Source organism: Miniopterus natalensis, chromosome 1 (assembly GCF_054644295.1).
Source record: "Miniopterus natalensis isolate mMinNat1 chromosome 1, mMinNat1.hap1, whole genome shotgun sequence".
In the NCBI taxonomy this organism is placed as follows: domain Eukaryota; kingdom Metazoa; phylum Chordata; class Mammalia; order Chiroptera; family Miniopteridae; genus Miniopterus; species Miniopterus natalensis.
Genome location: NC_142081.1, coordinates 142,453,604 through 142,478,557, shown reverse-complemented (window position 1 = coordinate 142,478,557; position 24,954 = coordinate 142,453,604). Strand labels below are relative to the sequence as shown.

General features: G+C 36.9%; 1 protein-coding gene across 1 annotated transcript in view; it reads left to right on the top strand.

Annotated features, from left to right (window-relative positions):
• The window catches only part of BANK1 (B cell scaffold protein with ankyrin repeats 1), a 249,140-nt gene that overhangs the window by 212,240 nt on the left and 11,946 nt on the right, over positions 1-24,954 (top strand). The window contains exons 10-11 of the mRNA XM_087816091.1: positions 4,769-4,834; positions 20,825-21,003. Coding sequence (XP_087672217.1) covers positions 4,769-4,834; positions 20,825-21,003 — 245 coding nt within the window. The remainder of the gene's footprint in view (positions 1-4,768; positions 4,835-20,824; positions 21,004-24,954) is intronic.

Genomic DNA, 24,954 nt, shown 5'->3' with positions numbered 1-24,954 from the left:
CTACCAACTTCAACAGTAAGCTGTAATCACATGACTGACTTCATGTGTGCTGGCTGCTCTTTGCAAATTCGCCCTAAAAAATATAAATGCCCAACTCCTGACTCTATATATCTATCAAGAAGTAAACTATTTTCAGGCGAAAGACCTTCATATTATGTTGCTGATGTGACTCTGTGGCCAAGTCACCACTAGTGCACCTATTCAAATGTGGTAATCTGGGGTGACAAATGTGTTCAAATTAACAACCTGCAACTATTGCTAGTAAATGAAATGGTGGTTTTAAGGTGATTGGAGTACTCAGTTTATCTCAGTCAGTTTGAAAAGAGGCTGCATGTCTCTCCTGAGTTTCAGCCTGATTAGTCAGTGTGGCCACTCAGAAGGCTAGAACATTCTCTTCCCTGCCTTTGCTGGCTACACAAAGGGGTTGTTTATATTGCTTTCCTGTACCCCATTCTCTCTTTTTGGGAATTAGCTTTTGCAGGGTGCACCTTAGAGGAACAAGGTAGAGAGAGTAAGGCTACAGGGGCTGCATTATGACCTTCGTCCTTTCTGATAATTTTTATCTCTCGCCTCTTTCATCAATAGGCACTGACGGCACATTCGACCTTTGCTTAAATGAGTGCATCAAACTAGAGGGCAGCATGGAAGCTGTGACCCTTGAGTCCTCAGGACCTGGCACAGCCCTTGGCTACAGAGTTAGCAACCTAATGGAAGTTTGTTGAGTGAAAAATAAACACAGTGCTGCTACCTGCACGGTATCATTCCCTGAGAACCCAGAGCACAATACAGACCTATATATTTTACTTTATATCAAATCTCTAGTTTCAAGAATGATCATCAGTGATAGACATTTACCTCTAAATGTTCTATTTTAGACTTTTAATGAGCATGGAACATCAAGGGGTTTGTCATTCATAATTCATATCTTTATCAATGCATTTAACAATTGCACAGGCTTTCCATTACCTTAGCTACTTGTGAAATAATTCCAAATAAGCTTTATCAGATTTCCTAAGACGAGCAGCTCTGGAAGAGTCTCTTTGCTTGAAATAGGCTACAAATGAGGTTGACATGAAGAATGTTCCTGCAGAAGCAACCTGGGAAGACAAATAGTGCAAGTGAATTCATTATATTTCACCTTCTCTCCCTCCTCTGCTCTTCTGATAATTCTGCTTCGCTTAACGTTTTGAATATTTAATACTATGCTAATTTTTTCCATTCAATGCCATTTCTATTCTAGAGAAAATTTTACAGAAGTCTTTCTGCCAATATTTAAAATAAATGGGGGTGGTATTTGGGACATTTACATTAAGTTTATTTGGAACCTCAAAAATTGTTTTACTTTATGGACTTTCTTTTAATGTTTAAAAGCAGTGACAACTACTAATAATGCATTCCCTTTTCTTTCTTCTCAAATTCCAATTTTAGGTAGGAAGAGAAAAATAAGATTTCAGTGGGGGAGAGAGTCATCAGAGTTGATGTACGTCATAATTGCCTTGATAGCATTATTTGAACATTAATGCAATCAAGTGTGGTCAAAAACAGTATCTTCCAAGAATTTGAACACATAGTGACAGGGTCATCTCCATATATTATAAAAAATTAACATTGGTCTGTGATTTAACTTTCTAGTTTTTTATTAGGCTAAGCTCCCAGCAAAAAAATGTCTTCCTTAAAACATAGTATTCTATTTAAATTTATACTCACCTAAGAGCTTATTCAGGCACCATTTGGCCCGCTATGACTTGGGAAAAAAGAATCTACAGCATCTTAGAACATCAGAGCTGACTGAAATCATCTCATCAAAGCTCTAACTTTATTGGCAAGATAATAAAGCCAGTTTCCCATGTCACACATGTTGTTAAATATTAAGACAAAACTGCACCCTTCCACTCTGCCAAGTACATTAACATTCTGGTATACAGATTATTTTTTCAGTTACTATATGTTTAAAATAGGCTCTCATCTTGCTCACCACCAACCTTGTAGTACAAAAATATGTACTTTCACATATAAATCTGGGTGACCCATAACCAAATGCTCAGTTCTCACCATATCATAGATTTTATTTTTATCTCTTATAAAAGTTGTGTGTGGGGGTGAACATGGTAAATATAAAGTGTATAAAGCTTTTTAGAACAAAGATTTCACTGATGGAAGCAATTTAAAATGTTTCAGCTAATATTTACTATAAAGAGAAAGACTAAGGAATTCTGGAATGTTACATCTGTGTATTCTTTTCCTAAGGCTAATAGAGTTCATGTTTTTGGTGCATGTTTGCGTCAGTGATCATTTTGATGGGCTAGCTCTTTCTTCAGGAAACAAGTTAATGTAGGTCTTTTCCAAGATTACCTCATATTCAAAAACACCTCCGAGTTTTCACAGCAGTGAAATATTAATGTGTTTGGCAATATGCTAATTACTAATTTGGTTTTTGTAAGGAAATGAGACTTGCCTGTAGGGGGAAGGAAAGGAACAGTTGTAATAAGTGCAGCTGGAAGTGAGTTAGAAGAGAATTTCAAGGGAAGTTTTATAGGTAGAGAGGATCTTTGTGCTGTGGGACGTGGCTTAGTGCACATCCTATTTTAAAAAGTTCTGTTATCAGCACTTTCATAATCATCCTACTCAGAGCACCCTACTTTCCCACTGTGATTCTCCACCTCATCCTAGGCTGTTTCAACTATAAACCCTGGTAAAATCTCAACAACAAATACATATGCTATTTGTAACTTCTTAATCTATAAACTAAAAGAGTATTGATTTAACAGTTACTGTATTTCTCAGAGGCTGGGTATTTGTTGTCTACAAAATTCAATAAAATATATTTTATGTAAAGCATAAAGTGATCTTTAGCAATTTAATGTCAAAAAGTTGGAAAAAATAATTCCATTTCAAGTTCTCTGTAACTTCAAAATTCAACAGAATTCCTAAAACTTACCAATTAATGTACTTTTTTATTTGAAGAACATATTTTCTGAATTTACCTTTGGATTACTATTATTTCCCAGATTAATGATGACACACTACAGCTTTGTTGTCTAAACAGTTTTAGTTATTATCTTAACAATATTGGGGGGAAAGTACGGAGTGTCTGCATGTTATTAAAATTTCAAAAGTGTTTTATTTTTTCAAGACTTTTAGAACTGGCCAATGGAAAAAATCAAGCAACACTTGTAAAAAGTTCTTTTAATATCCTAAAATATATTCACAGACCATATATCTATCAGTATATTTTATTTTAGAAAAAGAAAATGTGAGCCAAAAACCCCAGAACTTGCCAGTAAGTTATATTTAGCATGTTTTCCAAATACTAACTTGAAGCAGAAAATTGATCTTCAACCAGAAATATTTCATGCGTATAATTTTCTTTAAACACATCATACCTTGAAAATATCTTTGCTTCTCCTGTTAGAAAGAGGACAATAGAGTGGAAGACCCTCTCTCTTGAAAACAACTGGCAAACTATATAAGCTTAATAAATTATTATTGATTTAATGTGATTTAGGGAACTCTTTAAATTTGAAAAAGTATCATCTGGAGTAATCCTGACATGACCTTGGTATTAGATGGGTTTAAAGAATATTAAAACCAAAGACAGAGGTCCATGGTAACTGCTGGGATGAGTGGTCTCCTGATCATGGTGGTCAAGCACCATTCAACTGGACAGCTCTTCCTCCCATGTCCTCAGCCTCATTATCCTAGTAAAACCTTGTAAGCAAGAGACACAGGCTTGTTGAAGATGCTCTAGGTTCTTTTCAATCCCCTTAGCTCCATCTTGATCTTTAAACAGAAATAATTATGGAAGTGAAGAGACAGCAGTGTTGTAAAGAACCAAGCAATAGATTCAAGTTCAATGCCTGAGGGTCTAAATCACACCTCTACTATCACTGCAAAATTACTTAGCCCTTTTTCAATTTAGTTACTTCCACTTCCTTCATCTATAAAGATATGAGGTTGAACTAGGTCTCCGAGGCCTCTTCCAGTTCCCAAACCCTGTAATTCAAACACCCATAAAAAAACAAAAAAAAAATGGAACTGTGCAATATTCTGTTTCTAAAGTCAAGTTGTAAAGGGTAGAGACATTTTCATTAACAAATGCCAGAAGCTACACGGAACTTTGTGGGTGCTCAATAAATATTAAACAATCAGTTTTATCTTTTATCTGCAAAATGGGATGAGTAATGCTGACTTGCCTCACAGAATTTCAAGTGAGAAATAATACATGAGAACAAAGCACTTTTCAGATAATGGAGTAATTCGAATAAGCAGCTTGAATAGCTCTGAGGTCCAGCTAGATGATGCAGGAATAAAGTGCCGTTTTCATTATTACATCTGTGAAATACAGCAGTCTTTTCATCTGTTTTGGAAGAAACAGTCATTATCCTTGCTTATCACCAAGAAGTCAGCATGAGTAATTTCTGTGCAAATGGAATTTTCCATATGATTTTAACATTTATCGCTTTTAACAAAATGCAGTTTTTATCTTTACCTGATATCAAAATGGAATCATATCTTGATTTAAATAGTTTAATGAGGCATTCCATTGGCATTATACTAATCAGCCCACAGAAAATGCCTTTTGAAATGACTGATAAGCTGCACAAATGAGAAAATTATAAATTTAATAATCCTCCTACTCAAAAATAATACAATTCAAGAATTGTTATTAAGGAAAATAATGTGTTGCATTCTAGTTTCTTGGAGCCTTCCAGAGTTTGTTCTTATTTGTAATTATGTTCAATTAATAACATGTGCTATATTTTTTTAGTGTTTCGACAAAAGGCAGCCAGAAGACAATCTGATGGTGACAAGTTCCCTGGTCCCAGGAAACAAGGTACTGACACAAACTTCAGTTTATTTCACTATCTCTAAGTAAGAATTAAAGAAGTGTTATGAATATTAAATAAACTCTCTTGGGATAGAAATAAATAAGTGTACTTGACTAATTTTACTCTTAACTTTGTCTTACTCAAATATAATTTTGCCATAATAAGATTAGTGCAAGAAAATTACTTTAATTAACAAAGGCAAGAAATGCCTTGTGAGAATACTTGTGGTGATGTTGATGATGTTATCAGGGCTCTAGGAACGTTAAGGAAGACAAATTCCCGAACATGCATCAGAGACTCTGCTTTCATAAACCTGTAAAGAGGAGCCTCTGAAATTACTAGGAGGGAGGGGCAGAAGATTGATTGCCCCCAAGATGGGACCAGTCTGGGTTTTCTGTGCTCTGCATTGAACTCCAATCAAAGATTATACCACCCCTTTCTCACTGTTTTCTTACCTTCAGCACTTGATCCAACATTTTTTGAGCAATTTGTCATGACAGGAAGAGCTAAAAACTGTAGCTACAGAGACATCTCATACAGGAGACTATTTTCCTCTTGCTCGATGAAGAGGCAGCTGTCCCCAAGTTTCCCGTTCACAGTTGGTTCCTAGTGAAAGAGAGAATCTAGTTATTTATTATTATTATTTTTCTGATGATAAGGCCTTGGTTAAAGTTCAAAAATGAAAACCATAAAAGGTGGCAGAGGTGGTGCTAACACTGGCTAGCTCAATAATCAACGACGTGAGCAGATGCTTTTAATCTCAACCCACCTTTGAAATAAATTCAGTCCAAAATAATATTACCTTGAAATTGTTACTGGTAAATTATTGAGAGTGGCATTAAAATGAAACCAGGAAATTTTACAACAGCTACTAAACACTCCCATAGTCAGTCACCTTTTCTACCATGTGAAGATGGCTGGGTAGTGACTGTACCAACTTCTAACAACCACTGAACCTCAATGGGCCTGCTCCTAAGACGCCATGTATTGTCCTCTAAAAAAAACTGTGTCCCTAAAATAATTGATATTCACCCATGACTTCAAGTAGTCTTTCCCACGGCAAAAAAAGGTTCTCCCCTGATCATTCTTCCAGTTAAGTACATGGTGTTTGAATGCAACACACGATGAAGCTGAACTTCCAGCCTCCGATGAATCACTTGGATATTCTGCTAATAGATTAACATGCAAAGATTCTATTGGACAATTTTCATTTGTAATAATCCCATATTGGGGGGTGGGAGGGCACAGAGATAAATCTTTGTAAGTCTACTATTATTCTACCACTGTGCCTTTAGCTCTCTTATGCAGAACTTCATAGGAGATCATTGTGCAATTAGGATCAAACAGTCAATGCAGAATTAAACAAATTAGAAAAGATTCTTCCTCTGTGGACTCTCCCACATACCTCACAGAGCTTTGGAAAGAGTAAGGAGAGGGGATGCTTTGAGATCTTTAGGAGGCTATTTCCCTGAAGCATTTTTTATAAATTATTCAATTATCATGTTTTAATTAAATTCTGTTAGACTTAAGGGGGAAATGTGAAGAAGGCACAGGAGCTGAAGGAAGGTGACAAGTAACCAGTGTAATGAAGAGATCCTTACAGTGCTTGATCTTATCAATTATTCATTCTAGTTGTTGCACAGAGAGCAATATATGGAAAGTCTGCCACTTGAAGCCACGAAGCCTAGATGAGATCGATAATTACCCTGCCATGTGTATAGAAAAAGTCACTCTGTGCCCAGAAAAAAATGGAGAGGAGAGAATAATAAAAGGAAATGAAGACCTAATTATAAAATTTTGAGGGATTAATATCTGTTCATGTCTTGTTACCTAATTTGCTTCACCATTGTCAATGATTACCAGATTTTTAAAACTCTTTAAGGGCTAGGATACTGAAATTTTTAATCGATTTTTTTTCTTTCTAGATTTTTTTTTTCTAGGTATTTAAATCCAACTTCTTGATGATTTTTTGATTGCTCAGTTTAGAGCAGTTTCCTTAGAGTCCTTTAGGGAACGCTGGACATCAGTAATTTAGCAGAATGGAAAAGAATATTATTCAATTTGCCAGGAGGAAAGAAATATAAACCTCACGAAATGTCAAAAAAAACCTCACTGATTACTGCAATCTGAGAAAAAGAAGATAATTAAGAATAATTGGGAATATTTTTTTAAATTAAAGACCTCTAAGTACTGAAAAGGACTTACAGTGTCCAACCATTTTTGTCTAAACCTTTTCAGATTATTTATGACCATCCAGTCCATAGGACATAGTAGGCAATCAAAATTTCTTATTCCTGAGTTAATAAATACTCTTCAGATGTCCTGGGATTTCATGGTATAATAGGAAAAGCAATACATGCTTCACCAATGATAATCTCTTTATTTCGTAGAAACAAAAGAGGCCCTTTTATTAAATGTTTGTCAGAGTGAAAATTTTCTAAAGGGACTATAGAAGTTCTCTAAGAAAAGGCTAAATTATTTCTTTCACTATATGCTGAAAGGGAAAGGGACTATGAGAGCCAACTATTTTCCCACTGAAAGTATGTCTCAGATGCCCTATGTTCACAACTGCCAAGGGATTGCCAGGAAGTTACACTATTGCTAAATTGAGGAATTTTCCCGAGGAACAGAAAAAAAAAATTACTTGGCACCATTTCCATGGAAACTCAATATAAGGAAAATCCTGAGGACTTTGGATCACAAATAAAAGTTTCCATCAAAATACAGTTTTGAAATCAGTTTTCCCAAGTTGGTTTTGAAATTAGAAAATGCCAGAGTGATATAGCAGAATGTGCTGCTTTCACACCTCCACCCCTTCCCAAAATGGAGCCTCACAAGGTCTGTTCTTCATGTTGCAAGCCAGAGACCTGAATTTTGTCAGTGAGTTTGGAGTTGATCACAGTTTTGAAGTCCGAGTCATATTAACCAAGTTCATATAAGACTAATTTATAACTCCCAATTTCAACCTATTAAATCTATACATTCCAGTGACTAGATTCCTTCCCAGTCACTAGAATGTTTGCATTCATTAGTCCCCTGCCAAATAATAAAGTGTCTATACAATAAAATCAGTAATTAGAAACCTACTGAGTAAACATTATCAAGTCGAAGGAGGCTGGAGGCATGTCAGGGCTGCTTCTTCAAGGACATAGACATGTCTGCTTAATCTTCCCTGCTCACAAACTCATGTCATAGTCTAGGGTGAAGGTTGCTTAAGTCTCCCAGACTTGTTACATTATTTTTCTCTGTTATATTTTTTTCTTGGACAATGCCAAGGGGCCTTTTCTCTCCTCACCAGAATAAACCCCATTTTATTAATGTAGCCTCACCTCAGACATTGTACATGGCAACTGATGAGGTTTAGCATTAACACCTTAGCTGCCACGCTGTGATCATGAGTCACATCCACAGATCTCAGCCACACGGTTCAGCACTGCATTGCATCAGGATCTGTTGTTGCTGTTGCTCTTAGAAGGCAAACCCTTTCTTTGAGGGAGGGGTAGGGGGTGAAGCACATCCGCCTTAACCAGCTGCCTGTAGCGGTGCTTCCCAACCTGAGATGAGCATAAGCATTCTTTTTAGAGCTTCTAAAATGTGGTTGGCTGGCTGGCCTTAGACATGGACTAAAAGTAGAACATATGAGAATAAGCAATAATTTCAAAACCAACATACAAAAAAACAAAATCTAACGGAAAAAAACTGTTTCAGAAGCATATGGTGGTCAAATTTGACTTCTAAGTATATTTCCAAAATAATCTGCACAATATAAATTTAATTTTTGACATGTTTAAACCCATGTTTCATATAAAAATTCAAATCTCCAACCACTTTCTACTATCATATCACTTGCTACAAATACGCCTGCTATTATCATTTGTTAATATGCTTTCCATGTTATTTTGAGACACATTTCTCTAAAATTATAATTCTATCAAAAGTGGAAAAATATATAAAGAGAATCATGTTATCATAAAAACAAGAAAATTAAGATACTTATTTGTGATAATGAATATTCAGATGTGTTTAATAAGCAGGCACTGAATCTTGTCTACTCAGTAACTCCATCTGCCTGGCCCCTGTAGGCTCATGAGTTTACAATCCCTGGTGTAGTGTCTGCCCACTGATTCTCCACTAAAGACTGCACGGTCATTACTGGCTGGCCTTCTTGGGGGTGTTCGTGCTCATGGGAAAGATATAATCAGAGAACATATCTTGTGTGTTCTCTAAGTGCCCAGTGCTGCAGCAGTTTGATAAATGTTAAATAATAAAATTTTCTATAAGTAGGAGACCTGGGAAAATGTGGATGGTATTACCCTTATTTGGGGAAAAAAGAATGCTGGTCTCTGAAGTATTTTCTTCAGCTGTTTTTGCCAGTGCTGGATATATTAAAAAAGAAAAGAGGGAAAATTATCAAAATGTGGTCATTTGTGCTCCATAAAAGGATAATGGACTCAATTCTCTTTTTCAGTATAACTTTCCATTTGCCATATTGTTCACAAAAGCTGTTTTATTAAAGTCATACCTGCAAAAACTCTTTTAAGAGCTGAATTCTTATCTAAAATAGTGATGTATCAACAGCTCACAGTGTGGCTTCTCGAAAGTACTTGTGAAGTCAAGGCATCAATAAGATGGAATTCTTAATAACAGTGAAAATAAAGACTGGAAAAAGCTAATGCTAGAGGCTGGAATTAATCCAATTAATTCTAAGATTGAAGAAGGAGATTGAAACAAATAAAACCAGCAGTCCACCAGCTGATCCACAGCTCTCACTCTCACAGATGCTAATTTTTAAATGTCTGCTCTCTCCAGCTGTGGGCCTTCTGTGTACATGCAGAGAGTGGCCCTGTGAGCAGGAAGGGAGGAGGAGGGATTTCATGTTACATTTTGCATCCTAAGAGCCTCAAGTAAAGCTCTGTGATGGAGGGATGGGATGATAAAGAAGAATTCTGCTGGTAATTTATACAGAGAGTTAGTACTTGCAGCTCTGTCAGTACATAAGGCCAAAGAATCACACGCCACTTACAGGTGACAGCTGCACTGAACAAAAGCCTGCTAAGCCCTGGGATCTTGAGCTGTGACCCACACCTCTCAAAGTCCTCTGCGCTCCTAGAGCAGAAATCAAAATTTGGTCTGAGCACAAGGAATAGACTCAGAGGATAAATAAACATTAAATGTCTTGGTGAACGTGATTCTATAGCTGTGTTCTCTCTCAAGAACTGAAGAAGGGGACAAGCAAATAATATGAGAACTTAAAAAATCACTCCTGCGGAAAGGAAGGCACTTTCCGTCCTAGAAACCCAGGATAATTACACTTCTGCAAATATTTCTTTCATGAGTAAGATTGTCACATCTTCCACAGAAGTACCAGGGTATTAACATGGAGATAACGGGAACTACACACACACACACACACACACACACACACACAGAACATTTCAACGAACGATTTATAACTTTTTCAATCTGAAGATTTTTACAAATATTTTAACTTTTTATAAAATGTTCTAAGGCAGTAACTGTAAAACAATGTGAGGTGTCAAAGTCAGTCTGAGATGAAAGCAAAGAGTTGAAAGACATTTTAGGTGGGATGAGAGGATGAGGTGAAGCACATGACATGGAAAGGGACCAGGTGGCAGGAGGAGGTGTGGTAAGAATAAAATCCACTTGGAAGCGGAAGTTCCAATAGCAAATTAAAATCCACATTGGTCACAACAAAAAGACGGACAGTGGGTGAAGTCAATTATTGAAATAGAGAATGTGATTGGAGAAGGGTTTGCTCTCAATACATGGCAAGACTGAAAACAATCAGAAGGTATGAAGAACAGAGATCCAACTCCTGCATAACAGGCATATTTAAGACAGGACAGGCAATACAAGAAATAACAGCTAAACAAAGCTTTGGAGAGCGGGGTAGTGGGAAATGGAGTATGCAGACTGTGGGCTCGCTGTGATCCGGAAAAAAGGTAAAGAAATATATCCAGACTTAAAAGCACCCTAGCAAATATTTTATTTTATTTTTTTAATATATCTTTATTGATTTCAGAGAGAGGAAAGGAGAGGGAGAGAGAGAGAAACAGCAATGATGAGAGAGTCATTGATCGGCTGCAGCCCGCAACCCGGGCATATGCCCTGACCGGGAATCGAACCCTGATGGCCTGGATCCCAGGTCGACGCTCAACCGCTGAGCCACGCCCGGCCAGGCCCTAGCAAATATTTTAAAATACAAAGGTGAAGACACAGCCCTAAAGTGTTAAGAAAATATTTTAACTAAGATTTTCTATTAAAAAATAAAAATCAGTTTAAAAATTACTTAATCAGTGTAATAAAAATTTGAAGTAAAGGACTACACATTTTGTTGTGAAAAGATTGGGACATATTAATATCTAGTCAGGTATTTGTTCACATCAGAAGAAAACAAATATACTTTTTGGATTTGAAATATACTTTAGGGTTTTAGAAAGGATAACATTTCTATGTCACCATAAAAGTAGTGCCCCCAAAATATTTTAAGTAAATGAGAGATTAAACAAATAAATAGCTCAAAAAAGAAGTCATGATGTTAAAGAATTTGTAGGGAATAGCAAATTCACTAAAACATAGACTTCAATTAAATAATTTTTATAAATTTATTTATAAACCATGTGAATGTAAAGTATTGGTGATAAAGAATAAATACATAATGCAACAAATCATAATTGTATTGCAGTATTATTGGTCTAATTCTCAAATACTATAAAAGTGCATAGAAACTAGAAGAAATGAAATAAAATAAAATCGTGCCCTTTTATTTGTGATTTTACTAATCAAAAAATATAAGGTAAGAAAATCTTTGAAGTTTAGTAAAGTAACCATTATTTAAAAACAGAGTATGTACCTTCCAAATCACTTAATATTACATAATTATATATAGGTATATTACATATAATATATCTAGTACACTTCTCTTTGGAGAAGTGTTTATTCAGGCCCTCTGCTCATTTTGTAATATATATAGACATATATATATTCTTTATAACAAAAGTCAGAAACTACAAGTACAGACAAAAAAAAAGTACACAAAACCAGATTCAGATTATGTATAAGAACAACAGTTATGAAAATAAATATGCCAGTTGAGCATCCTCACAGAGCAGTAACAATCATTGAGGACAAATAGCACGGTGTATACAATAGCTTATTAAGTCATCACCCTTATCTTATGAGATAGATATCATTTTCCTTTTTAAGAAGGATTGGTTATGTAACCCAGGTCACAAAGCTAGTAAGTAATAGAGGACAAATTTGAATTTAATTCTATTTTACTCTTAAGCCCCTGTTTATAATCGCCTACCATACTGTCTTTTCAGGTAATCATAACAACTTCCTCTGACTTCCAGGGCTTTTGCTTGTACCACAAAGCAAGTTTACACACATTAACTCCTTTAACCCTGGCAGTAACCCTATAAGGAAAGATTATTTATCTTCATTTTAAAGACAAAGAAACTGATGTTTACAAAGGTGGGGTGAAGCAGAGCTAAGATTTGTGCCCATGCCTGCCAAGTCCAAATGTAATGCTATACATTCTCTTTTATAAAAGACACAGACAATAATTTGGGTAACAGACAAATCAAACTATAGTCTGTTTTAAAAAGATACAACACCAAATATACTAAAGAAAAGTTAAAAAAATCAATGGTGAGTAATTATTGCTTAAAGAAAGAGAAACGAAGGAGTTGTTTCAATCTTAATTTTTTAAAAAATAGAATTCATGGGAAGAGCACTTATTAGACAAAGGAAATCACTCTATTTCTTTAAATTCCAAAACCCAGATAAATAGCATGTCATTCATGTACTTTTATGTGGCAAATATTAAAGCATTAAAATATTTGCCCTGGCAGGTGTGCGCAGTGGTTAGAGCATCTGCCTGGGTACAAAGGGTCTCAGGTTCCGTTCCCAGTCAAAGGCACCTACCAGGGTGGCCGCTCATTCCCCAGCCAGGTCAGCGAGGACGGGAAGCAACCGATAGATGCGTCTCTCTCACATGATGTCTCCCTTTCTCTCTTTATCTTTCCCTCTCCCTCTCTCTCTCCCCCCTCCACTCTCTCTAAAAATCAATGGAAAACATATTCTCAGGTGAGGATTACCAACAACAACAAGCCATTAAAATATTTAAGTAAAATGTGATAGAATTAAAGAACCTGACAAAACCACAGTAGTAGTGAGAGGTTATAAGTACTTTGAATCTTTGAAAAGTAGTAAAAATGCAAAAATATAAATAAAAGAGGGTATATAAAAAAATAGGATATGTTTCCAGATCTTAGCTATTGTAAATTTCACTGCTATGAAAATAGGTGCATATATTCTTTCTGATTAGTGTTCCTGGCTTCTTAGGATATATTCCTAGAAGTGGGATCACTGGGTCAAATGGCAGCTCCATTTTTAATTTTTTGAGGAGCCGCCACACTGTTTTCTATAGTGGTTATTCCAGTGTACTGCATTTCCACATCCTCACCAGCACTTGTTGTTTGTTGACTTATTAATGGTGGCCGTTCTGGCAGGTGTGAGGTGGTACGTCATTGTAGTTTTAATTTGCATCTTCCTGATAACTAGTGATGTTGAGCATTTTTTCATATGTTTCTTGGCCATCTGTATGTCCTCTTTGGATAAGTGCTTATTCAGGTCCCCTGCCCATTTTTTAATTAGGTTGTTTGTCTTCCTTTTGTTGAGTTGTATGAGTACTTTATATATTTTGGGAATTAACACCTTATCAGATGTATCATTGGCAAATATGTTCTCCCATACAGTGGGCTCCCTTTTCATTTTGATGCTGGTTTCTTTTACAGCCCAAGTGCCCATCAGTAGATAAATGGATTAAAAAACTATGGTACATTTACACAATGGAATACTATGCAGCTGTAAAAAAGAAGGATCTCTTACCCTTTGAGACAGCAGAAAGGGACCTGGAGAGTATTATGCTAAGCAAAATAAGCCAGTCAGAGAAAGACAAGTATCACATGATCTCACTTATATATGGAATCTAATGAACAAAATAAACTGAATAACGAAAAAGATACAAAAGACATTGAAGTATGCAACAGACTGACATATTTCAAAAGGAAGGGGTGGGGTGTGTGAAGAGATTAACCAATGAATTTATATGCATATATGCATAGCTCAATAGTTTAGACAGACAATAGTTTGGGAAAGGCCTGGGGAGGGGCCTGGAGTGGGGTGGAGCAGATCGGTGGAGGGGGAAAAGGGGACATCTGTAATACTTTTGACAATAATTTTTTTAAAAATTCAGATATGTTTGTACTAAATATACTATACACTTTTCAATATCCATAATTGATGATAATATGCTAGCTGATAAAATAAACTTAATAAAATATGACCTATTCAACCCACTTTTTTATCTCAGTACAGTATTTAAAGTATTAATAACAGAAATTTAAATTAAAAACAACTGAAAAGAATCTGAAAAACTCTGAATGCAAAGAGAAGATTAAAACACAGGAGACTGACTGCTTAGAAAACAGGCCTACAGCCCGGCCGGGCGTGGCTCAGCGGTTGAGCGTCGACCTGGGATCCCGGCGATCGGGGTTCGATTCCCAGTCAGGACACATGCCCGGGTTGTGGGCTCGATCAACGACTCCCTCATCATTGGTGTTTCTATCTCTCTCTCCCTCTCCTTTCCTCTCTCTGAAACCAATAAAGATATATTTTTTAAAAAGAAAACAGGCCTACAAACTTTCTGCATAAGCAGAGGCAACCGCAGAGCCTTAGAACTGCTTTCATTACAGAAGAGAAGGAAAACAAAGGAACTACTAGACAGGCTAGGAAACATTATGGAATGGAGCCCGTAAAATAAATCTAATAAATGTTAAAAATTGATGGTAGAATTTGAAGAATTCATATGCGAAAACACAAGAAATGTTGACTAAATCTAAATCTTTATTTTTAAAAGAGTAAATTAGCAAGTCCTCTGGTAAAGCTAATCAAAACACCAATTTTGAAAAGTCAGTCATGAGAAGACGGCAGTTTACAGAAGCAGAGGAATTATTTTATTTTATTGGATATGAAAACATATGACTTTTTAAAGAGAAATGCTAATAACAAATTATGTCAGGTGATAATGATGTGTTAATATAAGTTTATCAGTTGTAGTAAATGTACCACTGTGATGGGAAATGTTGATAATGGGGGAGGCTATGCGTGTGTGGGGTCAGCAGGTATATGGAAAACCTCTGTACCTTTTACTCAACTTTACTATGAACTTAAAATTGCTCTGAATAATCAAGTGTATTTAAAAATAAAGAGATTTAATTTATATTTTAAAAACCTATGTCAGGTGATTAAGGAACTTTTAAAAATATTACTAGACTAATAACTAAGGTATATTTTAACTCAAAAGATAATTAGGGACCAGTTTTGCCACTTAGTTATTTCAAACCCAAGTAAAAGAGTTTTCCTATTATATGAATCATCCCATGTAGTGGAAATAGTAATGTAATATGTTAGTTATTTCATTAAGAAAAAATACATGATAATCTCAGTTAATGATGAAAAAGACATAAATCATGTCTTTTCTATCCATAATTTTCAATTATCCATAATTTTTTAAAATCTTACAGAATAAAAAGGAGGAGGATTTCTTTTTTTTTTTAAATATACCTTTATTGATTTCAGAGAGAGGAAAGGAGAGGGAGAGGGAGAGAGTTGAAACATCGATGATGAGTCAATGATTGAGCCCGAAACCCGGGCATGTGCCCTGACCAGGAATCAAACCGAGGTCTCCTGGATCCTAGGTCAATGCTCAACCACTGAGCCACACCCGGCCTGGCTGGAGGAGGATTTCTTGACATAATTAGGAATATCCTACTAGTTCAAGGATAGAGCTATTCTCCTTAAGGCTAGGAACAAAATAAAGATGCTTATTATCCACATTTTTACTTACCTTTAGTCTGGAAAGTTCTAATAAGGGGAATAACATAGGAATGTAAAATAAAAAGTGTAACTGTTGGGAAGGAGAGCATACTTTTTCATTATTTTTAGATGTACCTAAAAAGCATGACAGAATCTACTACAGGACTCCCAAAAGTTATTTAAAACAGTTGAATATAATTCAGAAATCATTTGCTTCTCTATGTACCAGCAATAATAGCTGGAAGACATCGTGAAAGAAAAGAAACATATTCACTATATATTGAGAACACAAAAAGTTCCCACTCAAAAGAAAGAGGTACATCATTTTTCTGCATGGGAAGATAAAGAGTTTAAATTCTTTCTAAAATGATTGATAGATTTAAGAAAACCCCAATCATTTTAAAGGATTGAAAGGATTTTTTTTTTCCTTTGGGGAAAGAGACAACAGTTTGGAAGACTGCTTCTAAATTCACAAAGAAAATAATTAATTAATTAGTTAATTAATTAATTAAATAGAGCTGAGACCAGGCAATCATTTAGAAAAATAAAAGGATTAATGCAGTACTTCTTGACATATGTTATTGAAGTCTGCTACTTATGCAGTGCTTAAATACACAGTACTTAGTGTTATATTGGCAGGATAATCACTAGCAGTGAGAGGAAGGTTTAGATTATAAAATTATTAAGATTTTTGTGCTTTTTTTACTTGAATAATGCAAAATATTATTAAAAGTGCAATAAAACAGGGACTCCATCATCCCAGTGAGGCTGACTAGAGCAACACACCTCAAGAAAAGGAGATTGGCACTAAGTATAAATAGCTGTACAAGTGTTTAAACTAAAAAATTACACTTTTAGTAGTCTAATCTAAGGCCATTGACAGCATAACAGCCAATGATTTATGTATAAGACTTTGAAGCAACAATAATATATAATTAATTGTAGAAAGAATAAAAAATAGCCAACAGTAGCAAAATGTTTAAATATTGACTATACACACTTTGAGATATAATAGTGCCATTGAAACACATTTCAAAGAATATTTAGTGGCATGGAAATATTCTTAGGTTATATGAATAAGAAAAAAGAACAGGAAACAGATCCATGTAAGCCCAGTTTAGGAAAATAAATGTACAATTAAAAAGGAGAATCACTAAAATGTTGAGTGACAGCCATTTTGTCTTTTAGTACTTTTCTTAATTTTCTAAGTGGTGGGGAAAAGGTCATGTTCTAAATCCCCAACTATTAAAGTGAAACAGCAAAGAATACATTGTCCATGAAAAAATTATTCGGATGCTTGTCGAAACAGTGAGGCTGACTTTATTCAGGGGGACTATGGTTCACGTACAAGGACCACTGCAACGTGCTTTTGCAGTAAAGGAGAGACACTGGCCTCCTCTCTGAATACAAAAAGGTAAAGTATGAGTTTATAGCTAAGCTGTAAAGTGTGTGGGAGGGGCAGCGAGTGGATGGAACATTGTTAAGAGAAATCAGGGGTAAGAGGGATTCTAGCTAAATTGACCTAATGGATTCCTGCTGAAGGCTGGCAGGTAATCAGACACTACCTGGGGAATGATAGAAGGTAAGGAAGCTGATAAAATATTGAGGATGACCAGATATCAGGACTGGGAGTTTCTAACTACCAACTTAGCATGATCCTTGTGAAAATTAAGCAACACAAAGACAACCGTGGAAATACAAAAGGTGAGGCTTAGTTGGAAAAGGGCCAACGTTTAGTCAAGGACAGACTCTGTTAATTTGCAGCCCTAAGTTAAGGAAATGTAGGCACTTGCTTGGAACTTACAAATAAATCAAAATTCCAGGTATATATTAGTCTGACCATGTGGACCTGAGCTTATTTACCTGCCAATCTCCTAGCTGTAGAACAAAACAATAACTTGAGATTTAAATCTCGGTCACTGATTTTTAAGTCCTGTTATTGACAAGTGCTTTCTAATTGCTCCCAAAATAGTTTGGTAAGATAGTACAGTATGAAAAGGTACATGGTATATCTAGCATGGTTTGGAATGACATGTTTTCCATGGGGAAACCTAATAGCAAAGTGGGAGATATTTTCTTGTGAAAACAGTATAGTGTTATTATAGAGTGTTGGAAATTAGAAGAAAAAAAATGTTATCACCCCTGGTACCATCACAATAGAACATCTGGTATCATCTTTTAAAATGTTGTTCCATGCTTTATTATACAAATAACATTGATATTGTTAAAATTTTACTTTATATACAATTTTGTATACTGCTTTTGTGCTTATACTTACATAATAGGCATCTTTATGTTGCCACATGGTCTTCTTAGCAATTTCTGTTATTTTAATCACTACCTAATATTTACTAAGTAAATAGTTTGTACTTTACATTTCTTGTTGGGAAATCAAGTTGTTTCCTTTCCAATTTTCAGTAAAAACATGTTCTTCTAGCCAGTCACTCTGTAAATAGAAGGACTTTAAACAAAAAGCCCAACTTGTTCTCTTACCTAATCTATAGATTCACACACTCACCACAGTGGGTTTCTTGATGTTTATATGACCAACACTTGCTCAAATGGAACATGTTGTAGAGAGAATAATCCAAAAGAAACTGAAAGTTTACACTTGATCTTAACCAAAAGGCTGAGAAGCGATTAAAAAAAAGAAACTTTAGAAACTGTAGTTTGTCTTGAAGCTTTTACAATAAGAGACCAAGAGTCTGCAGTATGTACACTTCACAGCCAGACATGCTTTTTGAGGAAAATAATGTTAAACTCATACTAACACTTCTGAAAATAAACTAGTAACATGTATAAAATTGGGGAAGAAGAAACAAATCCTTCCATCCCCCATAAAATCTAAATGCAATTTTGCACACGCTGCCAAAAATGATAGGTTGCACGTTTTGGTTTGACTAGTCTACCCTTAAGAGGAAACATAGTAAAGTGTCTAAATCATTTTCCTTTGCAACTTATCATGCTTAATAGTAATTTATCAAGTGTGAAAAAAAGGTAAAAGCAGATGCATGGAAAACTAGTTGTAAACAACTCACTTCCAGGGCTTGCTGCATAGAACTTCCACTGCTCCTAACTTTTGTTCTTTTGATCTCCCTACACAACCACACAGACCAGAATCCCTCCTCCCCTAACATCCCCAAAAAGTCATCTTTCTTTTATTTTAGTAGCTAAAATTTGAGATATGAATGGGTGATTGAAATGAATATTATTTAAAAGATTCTTTTTTTGAGTTCTGCTAAATCAGCACATATAGCAAAATTGAAGCTGGCATGGTTTTCTGGGAAGACTTTTCTTGTGATAAGTTCTACAAAAAGCAGAAAATTCAGCTGCCTGGGTTACTTGGGATAAAAATGGATTCAACTTAGGCAGAGAGATGATGGAAGCGAGGTGCCAGTGAAATGGCATAGCTCCTAAATGACGCTGCTAAACCTCCACACTCAGGCAGGAGCAGCAGGTAAGATGCCACTGCAGACTGCATCTCATGAATCGAATTGGAGTGCGGAGACCTATGAAAAGCAAGTGGTACAAGGAGCAGGACCTCATTTCTTATCTGTGCTTTCGGCTGCTGAACCAGCGAGCCCTCTGGCTGACTTGTGCATCTCCAGTTCCGCTGGGATTTCATGCTTCATCATCTCTGAGGGAATAGGTTTGGAGTACAGAATCTGTTGACATCTTGTTAGTTCTGGGGAAATAGGACTTCTGAAGAGAAAAGACAAGCCAAGAAAGCCCTGAGGGAATCAGAACGATGGGCCAAGGAGCGGTTTTAGGTGCACGGGAATCTTTTCAGAAAGAAACCCTCTCTAAATCTTTGCTCCCAGATTCCCTCCTAGAATTCTTTTCACCACTGAGAGTGACATCAGAAATGGTGCCAAGACAGCCCTGTGGCTCAAGTCTCCTTCACATACTTAAACACGTATAAAGTACTTGAAACGTCGCTTTTCCAGACTTACCAATCCGAACCTTGTCAGAGAATCCTTACTTCTATAGAACTGTAATGCCCTCCCGTCTCCCAGTCCTTGTCAGTCTGCTCTGGATACCGTCTAGTTGACCTATTTCTTTCTTGAAGAAGGGGCCCGAGTGAGGAGCGGTTTCTCCAGGGCCAGCTCATTAGTACACACCGGGGAGGACTACCTATTCTCTGCTTCTAGACTCTCTGGGCGCATTTAAGTTGGGCAGTGCATAACACGCGTGCTGCTGCTGAGTCACCCTGTCCCTCCTGGGATAAGACAGTGGGTAGGCTGGACTTCATAGGGATATATAAGTGAGAAGGTACAAACTCAGATGAGTTCTGCAGCCAGGCAGGCAGCACAAATGTGATACCATCCAGTGATTATCAGGAGTGACAGGGACTTGGGTAGCCAGGAGAGCACATAACATTCCTAAAGGTTCATGTCTATCTTCATCTTGGTCTGTGATATCCTTCCACTGGACTTCAGGCCAGCCCCTGGTGTGGCATTGGCAGCCACACATGGGAAATCGGACCATCTAATGTTCCTCTTGTGCTGAACAAATAATACATGAAATGTTCCAAAAATAAACTCTTGAAAAAAAAGCAATTCACTACAAAATGACCACCAATTATTTATTTTAAAATTTTTCAGGAATAAACTTTCAAATGATCCTAACCCTCTTGTGACATTAGGATTTTGGTTGAGACCCCTTTTTCCAAAGCTAAAGAGATTATGTTTTCCACAAATATTTATTATTAATAATAATGTTAACATTTATTTAGCTTACGGTGTGCAGGCACTATGCTAAGTTTCTGTGCACCTTTTTTAAAGTAATCCTCACAAATAGACCATGCAGTTGGCACTGCCCACGGCTGGTGCAGGGCAGAACTTTTGCTACTGTTCTCCCCCTCCTCTGCCTTCTCAGTGACGCAACACATTGTCTTTAACCTTAACATTAGGTGCCAGGCACAGCCATCCTTAGATAAAAATCATTAAGAAATGTCTACTGATTTATTCTGTAACTGCTCATAGACCAGTAAGAAGAAGAAACTCCGGCTGCTTGTTTTTTAGAGGTTTTTTTCTTTTCCAGTTGTCATAGATCAACATCTCATTAAAACACCCTCCTTTATACTGCAGACAGACCTCGGGTGGAGAGTCAAGCCTTTTCCGCTTTGAGAAGCTGCCTGGCCACTGGGCAAGAAGAACTCATCCTCCTGCAGGAGCAAGTGAAGAGCGGGAAACTATCTATGGACCAAGCCCTTAAGAAATTTAAACAATGGCAGATGGGAAAGACAGGCCTGGAAATAATTCAGCAGGTAATACTGACCCCAATCCCTTCTGGAACATTCCCTCACAGAGCTCTTAGCCTCTTTGTAAATGATGAGTCTTCACAAGAAATACAAGTAACTGTTCATTTGTTTGCAAATAGCCACAAAAATAAGATGTTTTCAAACTACCAATTAAAAGTTGAAAATAGCCCGGCCGGGCGTGGCTCAGTGGTTGAGCATCGACCTAGGATCCAGGCGATCGGGGTTCGATTCCCGGTCAGGGCACATGCCCGGGCTGTGGGCTCGATCCCCAGTCGGGGGGGAGCAGGAGGCAGCTGATCAATGACTCTCTCTCATCATTGATGTTTCTCTCTCTCTCCCTCTCCCTTTCTCTCTCTGAAATCAATAAAGATATATTGAAAACAAACAAACAAACTTCCTTTAAAAAAAATAAATAAATAAAAGTTGAAAATACCCAGACTTCATGTTTACAAACCCCTGGTGAAGTCAGTGCCGGGACCTTATGTATTAGAGCTAATACCTCACCAACTTCTAAGGCTGTCGTTAGGATAGTGAATGTTTTATGAATCTCACTGATGAAATTAGGGTGACACATCTTTACGCTAACATGTGATCAGCATTCACAAGAGTATTATGTAGACCAGGCTTAAAGGAAACATGAAAATGATTGAAATTGTATCAGGCAATAGTCCTAAATGCAATGTAATAAGTATTATCTTCTCTTCCCTTTAATCTGCCAAGAGAATTAATGTCAGATAAGCTTAGTCTTGTCTTCTATAAATATAATGTACACCCTGAGAGGGGATTGGAGTAGGTGGTGCAGAGATGAGAATGAAAATAAAATGCACCATGTACACTCTGGGACATTCCTCAGTGAGGGGTATCAGGCCCTTATTCTATGTATCCCCAGGCCTTCCTGGTCCCAAAACATTCCTGCAGTTTGTCTTCTCATCACAGAAAGCTCCAGGGACTTAGAACCCAGTTATCAGGCAGCTGTTTGATGAAACACATTTAATTAGATAGTTTAGGCCAAAGTATAAATAATCATTAATAGCTTAATATGCTATCTTTCCCAAGGGATTATTTTTTACTTAAGCCCTAGCCAGTTTGGCTCAGTGGTTAGAGCACTGGCCCTCAGGCTGAAGGGTCCTGGGTTCAATTCCAGCCAAGGGCATGTACCTCGGTTGCAGGCTTCATCCCCCAGACCCTGGTCAGGCACGTGGGGCAGGCAACCAATCCATGTGCCTCTCTCACATTGATGTTTCTCTCTCTCTCTCTCTCCACGCTCTGAAAAGCAATGGAAAAAATATCCTCAGGTGAGGATTACAAAAAACAATGCTTAGGAAAACAATTTAAACAATATGGCATATACACAGGAGACAGTTTAGGTAAAGGAACTTTCCCAGTACATCTGAGATGACCCCATGTCAGAAACCATCTGTCCCTAAGGGCAGCTCCGGTTGTGGGTTGGTAGTTAAACGTGGTCCAGACTTTGCAGTGCTAAGCAAGGGCAGTGATTTTGCCAAACAAACGTGAAAGAACGCTGATCATAGAGTTTTGTAACTGATCACTGTTCATGCTTCTCAGTCTGTGCCAATGCATCTCCATCAAACATCCCTCTTATCCTGAAACAGGTAAAATATGCTGAAGTGCAGGCACACAAATCACTTTCCTAGAAATGCTACGTTGTATGAATTTTGTTGAAATAAGTCATTTTTATCCCATCTTCCTTAGGCCCTACAATAGTAAAGTTTACAATTTAGAGTAATCCAACCCAAATATCTTATTTAAAATGATTTCACTAGTTGTTTTATTAAACACTTGGTTATTTCTATTTTGTTTGTGGGTTTCTATTTAATATTGTTTTAGAAAGAATTTAAGGTGGTCAATACTTGCTACTTTGAGACTGATCTGACTTATCTAATGTGAAGGGACAATGGGTTAATGAATATGGTTAGTTTTTAATGCAAAACTAAACAAAAAAAATTAACCTGTATATTCAAAATCAGGCACTAAGACTGCTTTCCATAAGAGCCAAAAGCTTAGTAGTTCTGACTAACTACTGTTTGAGGTATCAATCAGTACTTTTCCTTTTTTCCCCAGCTTTATTGAGATATAATTGACATACAACATTGTGTAAATTTAAGGTGTTCAAAGTGTTGATTTGATGCACTTATATATTGCAAAATGATTGCCCTATAGTGTAGCTAACATTTCCATCGTCGCATAATTACCGCTGGGGGGATGGGGACATTTAATATCTACTCTCTTAGCAACTTTTAAGTGTACAGTACAGTGTTGTTTACCATAATCATTTTGCTATACATTAGATCCCCTTAACTTGTAACTAAAAGTTTGTACCCTTTGGCCAACACCTTAACCCCTACTCCTCCTGTTCCTGGTAACCACCATTCTACGCTCTGCTTCTATGAGTTTGATGTTTTAAGAGTCAACATCTAAGTGGTCTAATACAGCATTTGCCTCTCTCTGACATTTTTTAGTTAGCAGAATGCCCTCAAGCTGTGTCCATCCATATTGTGACAAATGGCAGGATTTCCTTCTTTCTCATAGCTGAAGAATATTCCATTAAATTTATACATAAAATGTATATATTCCATAAATATTATCACATCTTCTTTACCCACTCATCCATTGACAGACACGTAGGTTGTTTCCATATCTTGGCTATTGTGAATGATGCGGCCGTGAGCATGGGAGTGCAGAAAGCTCTTTAATATCCTGTTTTTACTTCCTTCTGATACATACTCAGAAGTGAGTTGGCTGTACCGCATGGTAGTTGTACTTTTAATTTTTCAGGAATGTACATACTACCTTCCATAGTGGCTGAACTAATTTACATTCCTACCGACAGTACTCAGGGTTCCCTCTTCTTCACATCCTGCTAAACCCCGTGAATGTGCATGTACACACATTCAATCCCACTTTTCACTATTACTTTTGTAGTTTACAAAAATATTCACTTCTGTCCTGAGGATGAGTCTATCAGAGGTGATTATAAAGTTACATAATTATTGACAGACAGGAAAAATGGTACAAACATAGAGCTTGTACCAAGCGCTTAATAATAGGAGAGCTTCTAGAATAATGAAGACCCATGTAGAAACCCCGGAGGTGAAGGCCAGGTGGCTAAGAAGGTAAACCCCTTGCCTGTCATTCTCCTCACTCCTGGTGACGGTTCCTGAGCGCCTGAAGAACATTTGCTCCACTCTTAGGAGAGCACCTGTCAGGCAATGAGAATAACCCCCTATTTAGGAAATGTGGTTTCTAGGTTTCAGGGGAAACTCTTAAGGAACAGTGCTAGTCTTCAGTTTTCTTTTCAAAGGGGATTTTTGATTGTTACTTTATTTTATATTCTGGTTAAAAAGATTAGATGTTCAATGGGGAATGTTTGGAAAGCAAAGAAAGATCACAAATTAGCTAAGAAGGGAAATCCAGTTATGTTTCCTTTGCTTCTGAGTCCCTCATTCTTAGAAGGGATTCCTGGGAAGGACTGTGTACTACAGAAGCTGGATTTGGGCTCCAGCAGCAGCAAGTCACCATTATGTCACTCCCTTGCTTTTAGTCACCAAATAACTAATGTAGACCCTCAGGTGTTAGATTGGTAAAACAGCTCCTGAAAGAATTGGGCTCTGGGTTCCAATCCTGACTCTACCACTTATAATTGCATGATTTGGGAAAGTTCCTTAACCTCTCCATATATCAGCTTCCCTATGTATAAAATGAGATGATGACATTTTACATCTACTCATGAAGTTGTGAAGATTAAGATAATACATGTAGTATCAAGGATAGTCGCTGGGCCCGGTTGGGCATGGCTCAGCCATTGAGCATCGACCTAGGATACAGGAGATTGAGGTTCGATTCCCGGTCAGGGCACATGTCCGTGTTGTGGGCTTGGTCCCCAGTGGGGGACACACAGGAGGCAGCCGATCAATGACTTTCTTATCATTGATGTTT